Here is a 17,770-nt window from a genome sequence, read left to right on the forward strand (position 1 = left end):
AGTTTGTGGCTCACACACACACCACCACCACCACTTATCCCACCTCTCCAAACACAAAGGCAGACTAGCTGTGTCTCTCTAGCCCTTTCAGACTGGCAACCCAAAGAAAGCGTAAGTTGGAGAAAACCAAGCTTTGGTCTCACATCAATTCTCAGCCATGAGACCCTCCTGTGATGAGTGGATTTTCTCATCACAAAGTCACTGAGATCAAAAGTTAGGTTGCAGGTAACTTGCTCCTTCTCTCAGGTGTTCAACAAACTAGGTGTCAGGGACCCTGCCAGATGCTGAGGACACCAAGATGAACAACAGTGGCCCTGCCTGCAAGGACGTGGCAGGGCCTTTAGAGGAGATCCACAGAGGTGAGCACGGGGAGGCCATGGAGCATGCTAGGAAACAGGCACCCAACGCCCCCTTCCTGCCTGGGGCCAGGGAAATCTCCCTAGAAGAGGGGAGTCAGCAGAATCCATGAAGACAAAAGGCATGTTCCAGTTGAGGACAGGGACGAAGCAGGAGGGCAGCCAAGACAGAACAGCAAGTCCAGACTGGAGAGCTAGTGGGGGCAGGGCCAGAAGGGGCTTCTCAGCATCCGAATCTCGAGCTACAGGCAATGAGAAGGCACCGCAGGGCTTTAAGTAAGCAGATGACAAGGCGAAGGCTGTGCTGGTATGGAGAAAAGAACAGTCTGAGGACAGGCTCCATCGGAGGCAGGGGAGAAGCTGAGAGGCCTGAGGCAGCGGCAGTGGGCACGAAATGTGGGTAGGGTGTTCTGAAGGAAGGGGACGGCGCACGTTGGAATGGGTCAGAGGGCCTGGCTCTGAGCCTGGGCTCTCCAGTCGCTGGCTTGAGGACCCTGAGCTACTAGGACTTGTTTAATCCCTACCTACTTCACAGGGTTGTTGGAGGATTAACAGTGCCTTGTGAACCGTACAGCATGGCAGGAAAGCAGAGCTGTCCACTCACCCCCTGCACTGCTGCATCTGTAGACCCCTCGTCGCTAGGAGACTTAAAGTTACCCTCACAGGCATGTATGTTTTCTCTGCTCACTTAGCTTCTCTGGCAGCTGAGTGGTCTTTGGTAAATCTGGTCTTCCTTCTGAACCTGGCTTCCTTTTCTACAAAACAAGATCACTGAATTAGAGGATCTCTAGGGCGCCTTTCAGCTTGAAGTTTTGTTTTCTTATTCATCTTGTATCCCAATTTCCAGGGTAATAATTATTTGTCAAATGAAAAATTATTGAAGGATGAGTCACCAATAGAAGGAAAATAAGCTAATGAGTAACTGACACTGAAAACTTAGATGATAAAGTGTGTGTTCTTTAAAAGCCTTGAAGGCTCATATTAATAAGTTCCATTCAAAGACACAGTCATAAAAATTCAAAGGTGTTTTCAACCAAAAAAAAAATGATTCTTATGTATAACATCTGTGCTCCCAAAAGGTTAAATTATCATTGGCCTAGATGTTTACCCAAGAAATCTAAAAGACATGTCCACTTTAAAACTTGCAAAGGAATATTCATATCGCTTTATTTGTAATAGCCAAAAAATTAGAAACATCCTAAATGTCCATCAACAGGTGAGTGGATAAATAATTTATGACATATCCGTAAAATAGAATACCACTCAGCAATAAAAAGGACCAAACTTTTGATATATGCAAAAGAACAGACGAACCTTAAAATCGTATGCAGAAAGAAAACCCACAGAATGGGAGAAAGTACTTGCAAATCATCTATCTGATAAGGGTCTTGTATCCAGAATTTATAAAGGACACACAATTTCACATCAAAAAGATAAACATCTCAATTTAAAAAGAGACAGGACTTGAATCGACATTTCTCTAAAGAAGATATAAATACAACAAGCACATGAAAAGATGCTCAACATCATTAGTCATTAGGGAAATGCAAATCAAAACCACCATGAGATACTACTTCATACCCACTAGGATGGCCATGATTTTTTAAAAATAACGGAAAATAACAAGTGTTGGCAAGGTTGTGGAGAAACTGGAACCCTCATTCACTGCTGGTGGGAATGTAAAATTGTGCAGCCACTTGGAAAACAGTTTGGAAGTTCCTCAATAAATTAAACACAGAATTACCATATGACTCAGCAACTCCACTTCAAGATACATACCCCAAAGAATTGGAAACAGATGTTCAAGCAAACACTTGCACACAAAATTCATAGCAGCATTACTCACAATAGTCCAAAGGTGGAAACAGCTGAAATCCATCAACTGATGGATGGAAAAACAAAACACTGTCTCTCCATAAAATGGAATTTTACTCAGCAATAAAAAGGAATGAAGTACTGATACATGTTACAACATGGATGAACCTTGAAAACAGTATGCTAAGTGAAAGAAAGCCTGATACAAAAGGCCACATATTGTATGATTCCATTTATATGAACTGTCTAGAATAGGCAAGTCCATAGAGACAGTAAAAAGCAGATTAGTGGTTACCAAAGGCCTGGGAGAGGAGGGAATGGGGAATAATTGCTTAATGGAGACAGGGCTTCCCTTCGGGGTGATGCAAATGTTCTGGAACTAAATAGTAGTAGCTGTTAAACAACATTGTGAATGTACTTAAAACCACTAAATTACACTTTAAAATAGTTAAAATGGTTAATGTTACACGTATTTTATCACAGTTTTTAAAAATACTATTTCCCCAGAAATCATTATGCTGAGTGAAAGAGCCAGGCAACAAAAGGAGTACATACTGTGATTCCATTTGTATGAAATTCTAGAAAATGCAGGTCACTAGTAGCTTGAGAGGAAGGGGCTTAAGGGAAAGAGAGAAGGATAAATTATAAAAGGCATGAAGAAACTCTTACTATCTCTATTGTTTGATTGATGCTTTAAACATGTACAGCTTAGTGTACTTCCATTATACCTCTGTAAAATTGAAAAAAAAAAGACCAAAAAATGTTTTAAAAATTATCACTGGACGTCTAAATTCTTAGACTTATTAAATTTCTAAATATACTGCGGAACTCACTGTTTAAAGGATCTTTGCTATAACCCCTTTTGAAGGTCAAAAGCAAACAGTCTTTCCCTGATTTATTGATTCTATTAAGTCTGCTTTTTACATTCAACAGTTTCTTAAAGCAAAAGAACACCTGTAACAATGTCTGCTAAAACCATTCAAGAGTATGTCTGGTGGAGACTAAGCGAGCTTGATGTGGCCATGTTTCAAGTCAGAAATTCTTTTTGCTATTAATAGGAGCCTAGGACACTTTAATCATTGCTGAATCCTGGTTTTTTGAATTGGTTCAAAAATGGTCTGGCAGAGGCTCACTTTGCAAATCAAACGATCATATGTTATCATTTTAGCACACGCTGAGTGATTAGTGTTTATATACTCTCCATAAGCATCAAATTCAGATCTTGCCTGACATATATAACAAGCAGAATAAGACAGTGAATCAAACGCCAGAGTCAGATTTGCTCATGGAATTTAAGTTGGGATGTGGATTTCAAAACCAAAAAGGAATACTTAAAGCTACAAAAAACGGAAAAAGGCGTTTTTTAATTGGACTGCTTAGTTTGTCTCAAATTAAATTTGGCCTAGTTTCACATTTATTTCCGCAGTTTTTTCCATAATATTTTCTTTGCAAATAATAGGTTTTCTATAAATTATTTTGAGGATGTAGATATTTACATAGAGATGACATGATCACCTGTATTATATAACATCCTCCCATCCCAGCCCCACCCCACCAGTTCTTTCATAAATACTATTTTTCTTAGCTTTGTTGAGTCCTTTTAAGCTTGTGACTTGATTTCTTCATTTGTAAAATGGGGAGAATAACTAGCCTCACAGGATTATTGTTGGATTAAATGATTAAATGGATTATACATATATAAAGTGCTTAGACTAGTAGCTGACACACAGGAATCACTCAATGAATGTTAGTTGTTATTCATGTTATTATTACTATTCCCTTTTCCAGATGAGAACACTGAGGCTCAGGGTTAGTGGTGGCAAAGCTGAACATAGAACATACAGCATGCCTGCTCCTGATTCTTTTCATTACTCCACACCACTTTCCCCACCCATACATATTTTGTGCATGAAAATAAGAGTACCAATCTGGAAAAGGCAAAAATAGCTGTGTAATTTAAATCTGAAAAACATGAATAAACCGGTAGTCACAGAGCAGCTCAAGGACTCATCCAGTTTAGGTTCCAGGGCAAGTCATCAGTCATTTTTAAAATCGCCTTCACATAGTGATTTCGAAAAGGGGGATAAAAGGTTTCTGCAAAGAGTCAACAGAGCTTTGAGGATGCCCCCAAAATTGTGCAAGCTAGCAAAAATTACATACTGCCCATTCACTGCCTTCAGCATTAAAACAGATTTATATATTCACTTTGTATGGACATTAAAAAGTACTGCAGCCCGGGATAGAATGTCTGCTGGAGGGGTTAAATGGAAAGTGGCAGGCCCATCAATTAAGTTCCTATCAAGTCAAGACGAGAAAAAACCAGAGGATGCAAATCATATCTACGGACTGGTACAAGGCAAACATATTTGCAAGGCTGTCTGATTTAACCTACATATACAAACTAATCCATTCTAAAGTGATATGTAGTTATTGCTCCAGTTCCACATATTTCATTGAGGAGTTTTTTTTTAAACATGGTCAAATTAAAAGATAACACCACTAGCTGAAAGTTAGTTGGGAAACAGGATATTCAGAGGGTCTCACGGTATCACTCCCAAAGACAACTTACTAATCACAAAGAGAAAAATGTCCCGTAGTGATAGAGAGATCTGGCAATGACCGTGTTAACCAAGGGATGAAACTTAGCGGAACACACATTACCCGTTGTATGTGGATCCTTGCCAAAGTGCTTCACCTGAATCTGGTCATGAGGAAACAACAGACACATCCAGATCATGGTTCATTCTACAAGACTAGTAGGGAATCTTTGGTCATGAAGAGTAGAAAAGAGCAGGTACACTTGCTACATTAAAAGAGACATCATAGGGCTTCCCTGGTGGTGCAGTGGTTGAGAGTCCGCCTGCTGATGCAGGGGACATGGGTTCGTGCCCCGGTTCGGGACGATCCCACATGCCGCAGAGCGGCTGGGCCCCTGAGCCGCTGAGCTTTCGTGTCTGGAGCCTGTGCTCCGCAACGGGAGAGACCACAACAGTGAGAGGCCTGCGTACCACAAAAAAAAAGAGACATCATAAACAAACAAATGCCCTGTGAACTTGAACCAGGGGGGTTTAAAAATCGTTATATGAGACATTTTTCTGACAACTGGAAAAAGTTAAAAATTAAGTGTTTATTAGAAAACTCATTTAACTAAGACTAATTTTCTTAGATATGATAACAGAATTATGGTGATGCAATTTACTTTCAAATGCTCAGGAGAAAAATATGTGATGCTCTGCTTCTGTTTGGAAGGATGGAACAGAGCATGAGATGCCCCAGAGAGACCCAGTCTACCCCCACGTGCAGAAAGACCTTTGGGGGGAGATATGGGAGGAGATAACATACCCAAAGATGCTTTTCAAAATTCTCTTTTGGGGGCTGAGCAGACTAGAGCCGGCAGATAAAAGGTCAGTTTATGAATGTTCTCCATTTCTCTCTCTCCCATTTCCAGGCAGAAAAAAGGGCAAACAGCAGAAAACGCAACAGACGGAAATATGAGGATGCTTATCCCAGCCTGCCCATTACCTTGCTGTGTGACCTCAAACAATTCTCTTGACTTCTCCCATGCTCACTTGCCTTACCTAGAAAAACAGGAGGGCTGGGCTAAAGCAGCTTTCAGATGCCTCCCAGGTCTAAAATCTAAGATGCTAATGGCTCATTCAGTCTTAAAGACAATGTGCAATGCCAACGTGAAAAGTCTATTCCTATTTTTGTTTTTAATAATGCAGGTAGTGGGCTTCCCTGTTGGCGCAGTGGTTAAGAATCCGCCTGCCAATGCACGGGACACGGGTTCGAGCCCGGGTCTGGGAAGATCCCACATGCCACGGAGCAACTAAGCCCATGCGCCACAACTACTGAGCCTGCGCTCTAGAGCCCACGAGCCACGACTATTGAAGCCCGCGTGCCTAAAGCCCGTGCTCCGCAACAAGAGAAGCCACCGCAATGAGAAGCCCGCGCACCACAACGAAGGGTAGCCCCCACTCACCGCAACTATAGAGAAAGCCCGCGTGCAGCAACGAAGACCCAATGCAGCCAAAAATAAATAAATAAAATAAATACATTTATATAAAAAAAGAAACAGTTTTAGAAGAATAGAGTTCATTAAAAAAAATTTAAATAAATAAATAAAAATGCAAGTAGTTTTTTTCCTCTGATTAGAAAATTAATACATGCTCACGAAAAAAAAAAAGTACAAAAAGAAGGGATTCCCTGGTGGCACAGTGGTTAAGAATCTGCCTGCCAATGCAGGGGGACACAGGTTCAAGCCCTGGTCTGGGAAGATCCCACAAGCCGCAGAGCAACTGGGCCTGTGAGCCACGACTGCTAAGCCTGCGCTCTAGAGCCTACGAGCCACAACTATTGAGCCCGCAAGCCACAACTACTGAAGCCTGAGTGCCTAGAGCCCGTGCTCTGCAACAAGAGAAGCTACCACAATGAGAAGCCTGCGTACCTCAACGAAGAGTAGCCACCGCTCACCCCAACTAGAAATAGCCCACGTGCAGCAACAAAGACCCAACGCAGCCAAAAAATTAAGTTAATTAATTAATTTTTTTAAAAAAACGGAAAAAAAAGACAAACCACTATAATTACGCCACCTAGAGTTAGCACCCCTGTTACTGTCTTTATATTTATTCTTTAGATGCTTTTCCAGGCTTGCAGGCACTGGCACATGCTCATACACGTTTTTTAAAGAACATGAGATCCCTGTACACATGCTGCTTGTAATTTTTTTTAGTTAACAATATTATATGGTTTACATTCCATATTAATAAATACAGAATAATGGCACCATTCTAATGGCTGAATGGCACACGATATTATACCTGCACATGATTTATTTTCTCAGTGAGAAACATCTGGGTGGTTTCTAATTTTCTGCTCTTCTAGACAATGCTGCAATAAATATCTTATGTTCATCCTCATTATGTAAAGTCTCTAAATCAAGATTTAATCACACAACCCCTCTCCCTTTTCATATAGAAAGTAAAAAAATCTCTTTTCAAGTATCAAATAAAGGTTCTCCATAACTCCAGCCTATCAGCAACCCTGCCAGCCCGGGAGGACGTAGCGGCCCGAGGAGACCCGGTCTTTAGAAGGCTCTGGAAACAATGTTTGGTCTCGTCAATTCAAGGAGGCCACACGGAAACCTGAGGCCCAGCTTTTGGATAACCGTGATCTCTTTGCAAAGTGTTTTTTGGCCGTGAGCTCTGGGTGCAGCCCACGCTGTGGTAACTGAACACACAGCATCGTTTACCGAGTCCTACTTGGGGCAGCTGGTAGCCTCTCAGAAACATCTGTCAGCCTATGCTTATGTTTTCTGCCTCTAAAAATAATAACATCACCAAACAGACTCCCACCTGCCTGTGTTTAATACAATCAAATTTAGACACGTGAAAATTACTGGATCTGTCTCCGAATTGAGAACAGTACTCTTTTTGCAAACTCAACTATTCACTTTAAGATTCCAGAAGAATTAACATTCCAAAATAATTGTTTTTATTTTTTAAAGTTTGTAATAATTAGAAAACAGTATAAAACGCCCTCCTTTTCACTGACATGAGTGGCTACTTTTCCGTCTTAAAATTATGTCACTGATCCAAATATACTTTGCAAGTGTTGGAGGAAGCTTTTAATTCTCTTTTTGTGGTTATTGTTTCTGTGAGTGATCCATCTCACAAACATGTACCTATGCCCTTGATTAAAACGTAACTCATTCTCCATCAGATGTCTAGGAGGCGAGGGGAGGCATTCTACAGTGATAATCACTCAGCGATATTCCTGGGGAGTCACATAATTTTATTCTTGGAAGGAACTGACACCGATCATTTCCAATCCCTGGAGAAGCAGGATTAGGAAGGTTAATTGGCTTGTCCAGATCACCTACTCCCAATCCAGGGTTTCCTTTTCCTCTCTGACCCTCTTTGTCAGAAACCCAATAATTAATTTACAAAGACGCTCATTTTACACTTGACAACACTGGGAAGATCCTACCTATCGTTCTATTCAATAATGAATTCAAAATAAAGCAAAAGAAGTAACTTCGTGAAACGAACACATCTTTAAAATATATATTACCTAGTCTACTCTTTCAGCATCATGACACTGGAGGTCAGGTTTAAGGGCGGGTCCAATAAGAACCAAAAACATATCTGGAAGACCGTCTATAGACAAGCTGCACAACTGAAAAGCATTTAAGATGTTCAGACAGCTGTGAATGGAGGTTTCTAGGTTCGGACCAGAGTGGAAGCGGCAACTGAGAACTGGTGGGTCATTACTGTGATGGAGAGAAAGCAGGTGCAAAGAAAGGGCAGTAGCAAATGGCCCTGGTGCATCCCCGAAGCAAATACCCACATAAAAGAAGGGGAAAGTGGCGTGAAAACTATCTTCGCGAGGTGAAAACCACCCCCAAACACAGGCACGACCCCAGGCCTTTTCTTTCTGAACACATGGAAAGATTTATTTGGCAAACTGAGCTACAAGTTATTACCACATCCTCATACAACTTGCTTAACAGCTCCCTTTTTGCTCATAAAGTACATTCACATCAATATGTACCCTCCCCCTGACGGAGCTGCTGTCAGCGAGTTGGAAAAGTTGCCTTGTAAACCATCAGGGGACTTATTTATCTTATAAAATCCAGCAGGAATTATAGGAAAGGGGAGGATGAATTAACTTGGCTGTAACTTCTGCCACTGTAAAGACTTTATCCTATTAGATGGACATACGCATTAAATCCAAAATACCCCAAACTTGCTGTCTTGTAAATGTCGAAGACTGAAACCTTAGTTGGGTGGAATTTAAACAGTGACCACGGTTGAGCCAGGCAAAATACCAGCCCACCGCCAATACCCCCTTGGTGGCGGCTGGAAACCAAATTCACATTCCTGATGGAAAAATGTGCCTTCTCAATTAAAGTCAGGATTTCCCAGTCTTCTCACTGGTGGGAACAAGAAATATGAGCTTCCATAACAACACACACATCACCAAGACCCAGCCAGGTTCATTAACCAGAAAGGGAATTGCCATGTGCTCCTTTCTACAAGCGACTAAGTACGGTCTTTTGCCCCGATTCTGGAATAAGGACCACTTTACTTTCTGCAAAATTTTTCAACGTGCTATTCTGAACACAGCTACCATGTCACTCACAGCAGCTGTGGACCTACAGCAACCTCCCCTGTTAAAATACACGAAATTGTATCAGCTAGACCATCCCAAGCAAAATAATTACTGTGGCAGGAAATAAAAAATCAGATTAAGTGGGATTTTTGTGGCACAGGAGACCCCTTCAAGCTTTTGCCTAACAGGGGGACCAAGGAGGATGAAGGGAGGGGGAGCCCTACCTCTCAATTTGTCTTTGGGGTTTTAACTCCACTATCTCAAGCTTCTTCCATTCTTGCTTTCCAAGTTTAGTTCAGTCTGTTTTGATTCTATCCCTTGGTTAGATCTCAGTTCCTAACATTTCGTAGACTCTTGTTTATCAAAGCCTTGAATTGAGCTATATTGGTTTGTTTACTTGAGGACTAGCTGTTGTGGGCAGGGAAGAAATATTAGTTTAGTTGGAGTCAAGAACCTACAGCCGGGACTTCCCTGGTGGCGCTGTGGTTAAGAATCTGCCTGTTGGGCTTCCCTGGTGGCGCCGTGGTTGAGAATCTGCTTGCTAATCCAGGGGACACGGGTTCGAGCCCTGGTCTGGGAGGATCCCACATGCCGCAGAGCAACTAGGCCCGTGAGCCACAACTACTGAGCCTGCGCGTCTGGAGACCGTGCTCCGCAACAAGAGAGGCCGCGATAGTGAGAGGCCCGCGCACCGCGATGAAGAGTGGCCCCCGCTTGCCACAACTAGAGAAAGCCCTCGCACAGAAATGAAGATGCAACACAGCAAAAATAAATAAATTAATTAATAAACTCCTACCCCCAACATCTTCTAAAAAATCCACATATCTTAAAATTCTTAATTCTAAAAAAAAAAAAAAAAAAGAATCCGCCTGCCAATGCCAATGCAGGGGACACGGGTTCAAGCCCTGGTCCGGGAAGATCCCACATGCCACGGAGCAACTAAGCTCGTGCACCACAACTACTGAGCCTGTGCTCTAGAGCCTGCGAGCTACAACTACTGAGCCTGCATGCCAGAACTACTGAAGCCCGCGTGCCTAGAGCCCGTGCTCTGCAACAAAGAGAAGCCAACAGAATGAGAAGCCGGCGCAACGCATTGAAGGGTAGCCCCCGCTCGCCACAACTAGAGAAAGCCTGTGTGCAGCAACGAAAACCCAACACAGCCAAAAAAAAAAAAAAAAAGAAAGAACCTACAGCCGCAAGAAAAATAAATCAGAGAGAGAGAGAGAGAAACTGGATGATGGGGCACCATTTCACTGTGAGTCAATCCTGGTGGGGTTATTTTTCCCCCCTGGTGACTTACATGCATAGGCAAAGAGATCTTAACAGATCAGAGTCCACATTCCAACGGACAGATATGGGCTTTTTAAATTATTAATTTGATAAACTGCTAAACCAGTAACAAAAGAATAAGTGGATAGAAGAATAAAATGGGTAACAAAATTTGACTTTTTTTTTTCTCCTGCAGCAATGGCATTAGAACTACTCTTCGTACACCACAGGTATAGTCATTTACTGTGACTAATGGGAATAATGTACTACATTTCATAATACTGATCTCTTTGGCAATTTGAGAAAAACTCGTAACTGGATGGCTACACTTACTATCTAAAAATACTTATCACAACAAACCCTCAAGCAAAATTTCTTAAAAAAAAGACAAAAACCCTTAATAGGCTTTCTAATGAAGCAAAGAAACTTTTCAGAATGCTAAGAAAAGAACCCACCCTCTCTCCTTCCCTGTTTTGGGTAAACGCTTAATCTTCTCAGATGTTTTCTCCTGCTGAATGCTTGTCTTAGTGCAGTTTAAGATGGTGTTTAAAATTTTCAAAATTCCTTCTAAAATGTATCCCTGTTTCCCCTAAAAACGGACTCAAACTAATGTTAGAAAGTGGCACTGATGTTAGAAATTCCATCCTTCTTCCAGAAAAGGACCAACTATGAGTTGAGATAATGTCCCTTTTTGGCAAATTCTTATTTCCTCTCCGATTCTGGATGTAATTGTCAGCATGCCCATCACAGTGGGTGGACATCACACACAACTTGCCTGTGTATCACTCTCTAAGAGTTACATGGAGATCCTTCCAAATGCAAAATGTCTGTAGAATTATCTGCGATCAGAGTGACTACTTGTAACATTTTCGAGACTGAATTAAGGAGCACTTTGCTCTGAAAACACAGTTGGCCAGTGTCCTAACGCGATGCAGAAGACTATAAACTTCAGCAATCAAAGCTGGATTTATATCTTCATAAGTCACAAACACATGCAGGTGACGCTAACTATCAAATGCTAAACCAAAACTTTTTCTATTTTCATAATTGATTTTTATTCATTTCATACCAAAATAATCTGTAAAGGAAAAAATAAGTCATCTATATGCAAATTAAACATGCAACCTGATATCAAGCATTAGCCAAGAGTATTTCACGGCAAATCAAATAATTTAGGAAGATCACCTGTGTGCTCACCTCATAGATGTGTGTGCTTGTTTGGTTTTCACCATGATTAGTACCACACTTTCTAACTGCATCCGACAAATGAATTCAACACAGCACACAGAACTAATGGCTGTGTTTTCATTCTGAAGAGAGTTTTAGAACTTACAACCTAAAATTGTAATTTCTAATGTTCATCATAGTTAATAAATAACTTGTTATAAACCAAGAATTAGGTTTGATTAAAATTAAAATATAAAATACTTTTGGAAATAAAATATTGTGAATATTTGAGGAGATAAATCCGTGTAAAATGTTCACCAACAACAGCAATGTCTTACTTCTGCTTATATGAAGATTTTTTTTAAGCTTTCAAGTTATTCTGATTTCCTAAACTCATCCCAAATCTCTTCTTAAGGTGTTATTTATATTAGTTGTTGCCCAAATGGCTTACATAATGCTTCACATTTTATCCAATAATGTCTCCACATTGGCCATCTTAGAGAGTGCACGTTTAAAACAAATATCTTACAAGATATTAGTTATATGTGTCTAACATGGCTGATAATCTTCATAGGTAATGCGAATATTGGCCCGGATTCAGAGGTTAACAAGAGCAGAGAGGTCATGGACCATGCTTGACTGAAGCTAAAAATGCAACAATGAGAAAACTAAATATACCTGAACAGGTCAAAGGAACTCCACAGTAGTTAACTTTTGGCACGATCTTCGTCAATACTGAGACTGGGTTCCATAAGACAAACACCAAAGTCAGTCACATTATTCACTGTCACACCTCATTCTCTTAAGACCAAACATAACATAGGTGAATAGGATTCTGTTTTTATTATGATCATGACTATACCCAAAATGAAAACCGTGATTAATGAAGATCAGTAAATAGAGACATTAAGAAGTGAAAAAGGGACTTCCCTGGTGGCGCCGTGGTTAAGAATCCTCCTGCCGATGCAGGGGACACGGGTTCGAGCCCTGGTCTGGGAAGATCCCACATGCCGCGGAGCAACTGAGCCCGTGAGCCACAACTATTGAGCCTGCGCTCTAGAGCCCGCAAGCCACAACTACTGAAGCCCACATGCCACAACTACTGAAGCCCACCCGCCTAGAGACTGTGCTCTGCAACAGGAGAAGCCACTGCAATAAGAAGCCTGCGCACCACAAGAAAGGGTAGCCCCTGCTCGCCACAACTAGAGAAAGCCCACGCGCAGCAATGAAGACCCAACGCAGCCATAAACAAATAAATAAATTTATTTTTTAAAAAAGTGAAAAAATTCTTGTAATCCTTAAATGCTATGTAACATGAAGAATATTGATATCTTCATCATTTTGAAAGCGATCAAAACTTCTCCGCTTGGGCTTCCCTGGTGGCACAGTGGTTAAGAATTGCCTGCCAGGGCTTCCCTGGTGGCGCAGTGGTTTAAGAATCCGCCTGCCAATGCAGGGGACACGGGCTCGAGCCTTGGTCTGGGAAGATCCCACATGCCATGGAGCAACTAAGCCCGTGTGCCACAACTACTGAGCCTGTTCTCTAGAGCATGCAGGCCACAACTACTGAGCCCACGTGCCTAGAGCCCTGCTCCTCAATAAGAGAAGCCACTGCAATAAGAAGCCCACGCAGTGCAACGAAGAGTAGCCCCTGCTCGACGCAACTAAAGAAAGCCCGCCTGCAGCAATGAAAACCTAATGCAGCCAAAAATAAATAAATAAATTAAAAAAAAAAAAAAAAGAATTGGCTGCCAATGCAGGGGACACAGGTGTGAGCACTGGTCCAGGAAGATCCCACATGCCACAGAGCAACTAAGTCTGTGCACCACAACTACTGAGCCTGTTCTCTAGAGCCCATGAGCCACAACTACTGAAGCCTGTGGGCCTAGAGCCCGTGCTCCACAACAAGAGAAGCCCCTAGTAACGAAGGGTAGCCCCCAGTCGCCACAACTAGAGAAAGCCATGCGCAGCAACAAAGACCCAATGCAGTCAAAAATAATAAATAAATTAATTAATTTAAAAAACACAAAACTTCTCCTCTTATGAATTACATTATAACCTTACTCAAATAACTAGAAAAAGTGCAGGTTCCCCAATACAATGTATTTAACATGCCATCCACTAGAGGAGAATTTCACCCAAAGCTCTAGCTCACACAATTCTCAAATCAAGAGGAGGACACCTCATTTTGCAGCTGAGGGCAATCTCCCGGCTACATTTTCTCAAAGATGGCTGATACAAACAGTACCTCATAACTACATAAAAATGGTTGCTCTGACTAAATTATGCAGTTTCAAAATAACCTGCTCAAGTTTCAGCCCATTAAAGATGGACCTGCAAGGCGTTTGCCATGTTATGTCTGCTTCCCATGGAATTTCAGTGGATACTGAGGGGAGTGCAAACCCCAAATCATCCTTATAAATAAAGACTTTGAAACATAAGCGCAAGGACATGGGGAGGGGGAAGGGTAAACTGGTACAAAGTGAGAGAGTGGCACTGACATATATACACTACCAAATGTAAAATAGATAGCTAGTAAGAAACAGCCGCATAGCACAGGGAGATCAGCACAGTGCTTTGTGACCACCTAAAAGGGTGGGATAGGGAGGGTGGGAGGGAGACACAAGAGGGGGGGATATGGGGATACAAGTATATGTATAGCTGATTCACTTTGTTATACAGCAGAAACTAACACAACAATGTAAAGCAATTATACTGCAATAAAGATGTATAAAAAAAATAAATAAACATAAGTGCACAAACATCAAATCCCATGAGCACATTCACCAGCCTTGGACCTGGTGCCTGAACACTGATCTGTCACCAATGCAAAACAAGCCAGGCACCTCTTTGAGGTCTCTCTATCCTGGACTGCTAGCCGAAGGGGCCATCTTTGAAGAGCTCAGGCTTATCTACTAAAGTAAAATATTCCAGGGGTGGAATTTTCAAAATGGGGGTGAATTTACAGGGTCAATTACTTATTACATGAGGTAACTGAAATACACTTGAAATGATCCATCTCCCACAAAAACGGCCTTTATTTTCAACCTGGCAACATTTCAAAATCAGTCACCGCTCTACAAAGATTTTTCTATGAACATAAAATTCTTAGTTTTTTCCTAATTAAAAGTAAATGATAGGAAAATGCAGGGTGACTACAGTACCAAAGCAAACTCAATGTGCACCCTAGCTTCAAGCCACAAGACACTGGCCAGTAAGAAGAACATGAGATGTTTCCCAGTTAATAATCAGTCAATTAGATTTTTTTTTTCTCTTTCACTAAATAAACCTCAGGTTTTAAACATTTTTTTCTCTGTTAGTTTATATTTATGTTAAGGACTAAAGAGAAATTTTAAGCAATGATGTACTTAAACTGTCCATCATATTTAGTAAATCTTAGCTGAAATTTGCAAAACAAAGGGAATAGAATAACAATATAAAATATTTTCAGTTTCAAATAGTTAGCTACTTGTTAGTAGTTGAAAGTTATATAAAATCAAACTAAAGCAAAAAGTTGTCATAAATGGAGCTTTTAATATTCTACCAGTCAAAAACAAGGGAACCATTTTGTTCTGAAATACGATACCAGCGTTCTTTGATGTCAAACTTAAATTTTCACTATTCTATTACATAAGTCAGTCTTAAAAACAATATTTACTTCCATTTATGCTCCATCACTGGTTATTTCTCTTATTACATTTTAATAAGTTTATGTAACTCAAAGCAGTGCCGAAAAACTCCTGCTCGGTTCCATAGGATTGATTTTGCTGTGCTTGTGTGTATTTCTTTAATTTTCTCCAGTTTCGCCCGCTCATCATTCAGACTTTCCAACACTAACTACACTAGTTTTGAGGACTTCATTACAAGCTGAGGGAAACTTTTCGGAGAATAAAGATCCTTCAAACAAACCAACATTCTAGGCCTTAAACTGTCAAACAAAATTTCGAAAGAATGAACGAAGCCTCACCGTTTTACTTTTATGTCTCCCAAATGGGCTGAAAGAGCTTCTCAGAGCCTACTGACCACCCCCAATCTACTCGACGCATTGGGACAGCCGGCCCGGAAAACTCGCGACCCAAGTCGCACAGTTTCCCCCTAATCACAAGATGGTAACCTTAATGGAAAACGGTTCCGCGGCTAGAAACTCTTCGCAAGGGCCTTCTTGGAAAGTGTAAACACTTCTTGCAGGACAAAGCAAAAATACGTTGTCTACAAACCCTCACCACCCTTTTCACCCAATATCACTGTTTGACTTCATGGGCACCATTAAGGGTGGTTTCTTCGCGCGGCGTTTTACTTACACGCCCTCCAGCACGCTCGCGCACACACGCACGGCTCTCCATACGTTCCAGCGGCCTCTTGGGACTAGAAAGATGAAATATAGTCCCTGGGCCATTTCCCCCCAGTTTGAGTTAATTTAGTTCAAAATACCCGGTAACGTCCCCGAAGAGAAGAGACAGGGGATGAGGAAGAACAAAATTATTTTCCCCAAATAGCTTGGCTTCCCTCTCCCCAAACTCACAAAAGGCCAGAATGACACCGACTCTGCCGAGAGGGCGGGCAAGAAAACTTCAAACGCAAGGCGGCCGAGAGAAGTTTAGCGGGAACGGGAGAGAGGAAGCCACAAAAGGGGGCGCCCGGGGCTTGTCCCCCAAGCGCACCCGGGGCCCCGCTCCCCCTTTCCTCCTCTTACTTTTGGATGATCTGGGTTAGGCCGGCTTGGGGCGGAGGCGGTGGCGGCGGCTGCATCCCTCTCGGGCCTGGGGGCGCCGGGGGCGCCGGGGCACCGGGCACGCTGCGGGCATCTCTGTCCGGTTGCTCGGGGCCGCTGGGCTCGGCGTCCTGGCTCATGGCTGCGGCCAGCACCTTGCGAAACAAGACCGGCCCGGGCTCGCGGCGGGAGAGCGCGAGCGAGGGGCGACCCCGGGGCGCGGGCGCTCACTGGCCGGGGTCCCCGTGCCCAGTCCCCTTGTCCTTCCCGGTGGCGCGGGGAGGAGACGCGAGGGGCGGGGAGGAGGCAGTCCCGGCGGCCCCACCTCCTCCTCCTCCTCCCGCCGGTCCCGCTCGCCCGGCCGGGCCAAACAGAGGTAGGGGCCAGGGGGCGTCTCCCAGCCAGCAGGAGCCCCTGGGCGCCCGGGTGGTCGGGGGAGCTCTGCCCGCCGCCCGCCGCCGCGCGCCCTCTGGGTCCCCGGTCCGGCGCCCCGCAGCTCAGTGCAACCGCGTGAGGCGGCGAGACGCACGCCAGTCCGCCGCCGGACGCCGAGTTCTCGCCTCTCCCGCTAGCGGGGCGGCCTCCGGGCTATCCCCCGGGACCGCGCGCGCGGCTTCGCGCGCTCCTGCCAAGCGGGGCGGACCGAGCGCGCCCCGGGCGTCTGCGCTCTTCGCCAGCGCAAAGTGCGCGGGGCTTGGCACCTTCCCGCGACTGGAGCCGGGCCAGCGCCACTGGTGGCTGAGGGGCCCGACCCCGCGGGGGAAAAGCCCGGAATTCCCGCAGGTCGGTGGGACTGGTAACCCCAGGTCTTAGATGACCGGACCCGAGGGCTCTCCAAACTGGCCATTCCAGCTGCTGATTTCAGGGGTCCCCAGAAGTAGCCGGCGAGGCCGCCGTGATTTCTCTTCATTTATTTCCTCACTTCTCTAAAGGACCTGCCACGATCCCGCGAGCGCAAAGACAAAACCACGTATATGTTTTATTCTTGTTATTTATTGCCCAGATCTCAGTAGGAATGTAAAGGATGAAAAGGAGTTCGGTGACATCGCACCCCCAAGTTCACCGCTTCTGAAGCTCTGTTGGTTGCTGGGGAGCCAGTGTGCGCCACTTCACCTGCACACACCAGTTCACAGTTGTGGACACAGGCATCCTGCGCGGAGGAGTCACCCCGCAAAGTGCAATGTGATGTCCTGGAGCACGGGTAGAGGTCTGGGGAGTCACCTGGTGCCGCAGAAACATCTAGAAGCTGGGCAAAGACCTCGGAGAGTGGTTACTCTGGAGATCCTTACCCTCCGTCGGGCACACGGCTTTTTAAATCCTGACACGGGCAGCACCGAAA

At 43.6% G+C, this 17,770-nt stretch overlaps 1 protein-coding gene across 3 annotated transcripts in view; it reads right to left on the reverse strand.

Moving 5' to 3' along the window:
- Nucleotides 1-17,292, reverse strand: part of RBM20 (RNA binding motif protein 20) — a 219,800-nt gene extending 202,508 nt beyond the window's left edge. For all 3 annotated transcript variants that reach the window (XM_079899753.1, XM_079899755.1, XM_079899752.1), the window contains exon 1: nt 16,414-17,292. In XM_079899753.1, coding sequence (XP_079755879.1) covers nt 16,414-16,571 — 158 coding nt within the window. In that variant the 5' untranslated portion in view covers nt 16,572-17,292. The remainder of the gene's footprint in view (nt 1-16,413) is intronic.
- Between the last annotated feature and the right edge of the window lie 478 nt (nt 17,293-17,770).

The sequence above is a fragment of the Stenella coeruleoalba genome (genome assembly GCF_951394435.1).
Source record: "Stenella coeruleoalba genome assembly, chromosome: 16".
NCBI classification, from domain to species: domain Eukaryota; kingdom Metazoa; phylum Chordata; class Mammalia; order Artiodactyla; family Delphinidae; genus Stenella; species Stenella coeruleoalba.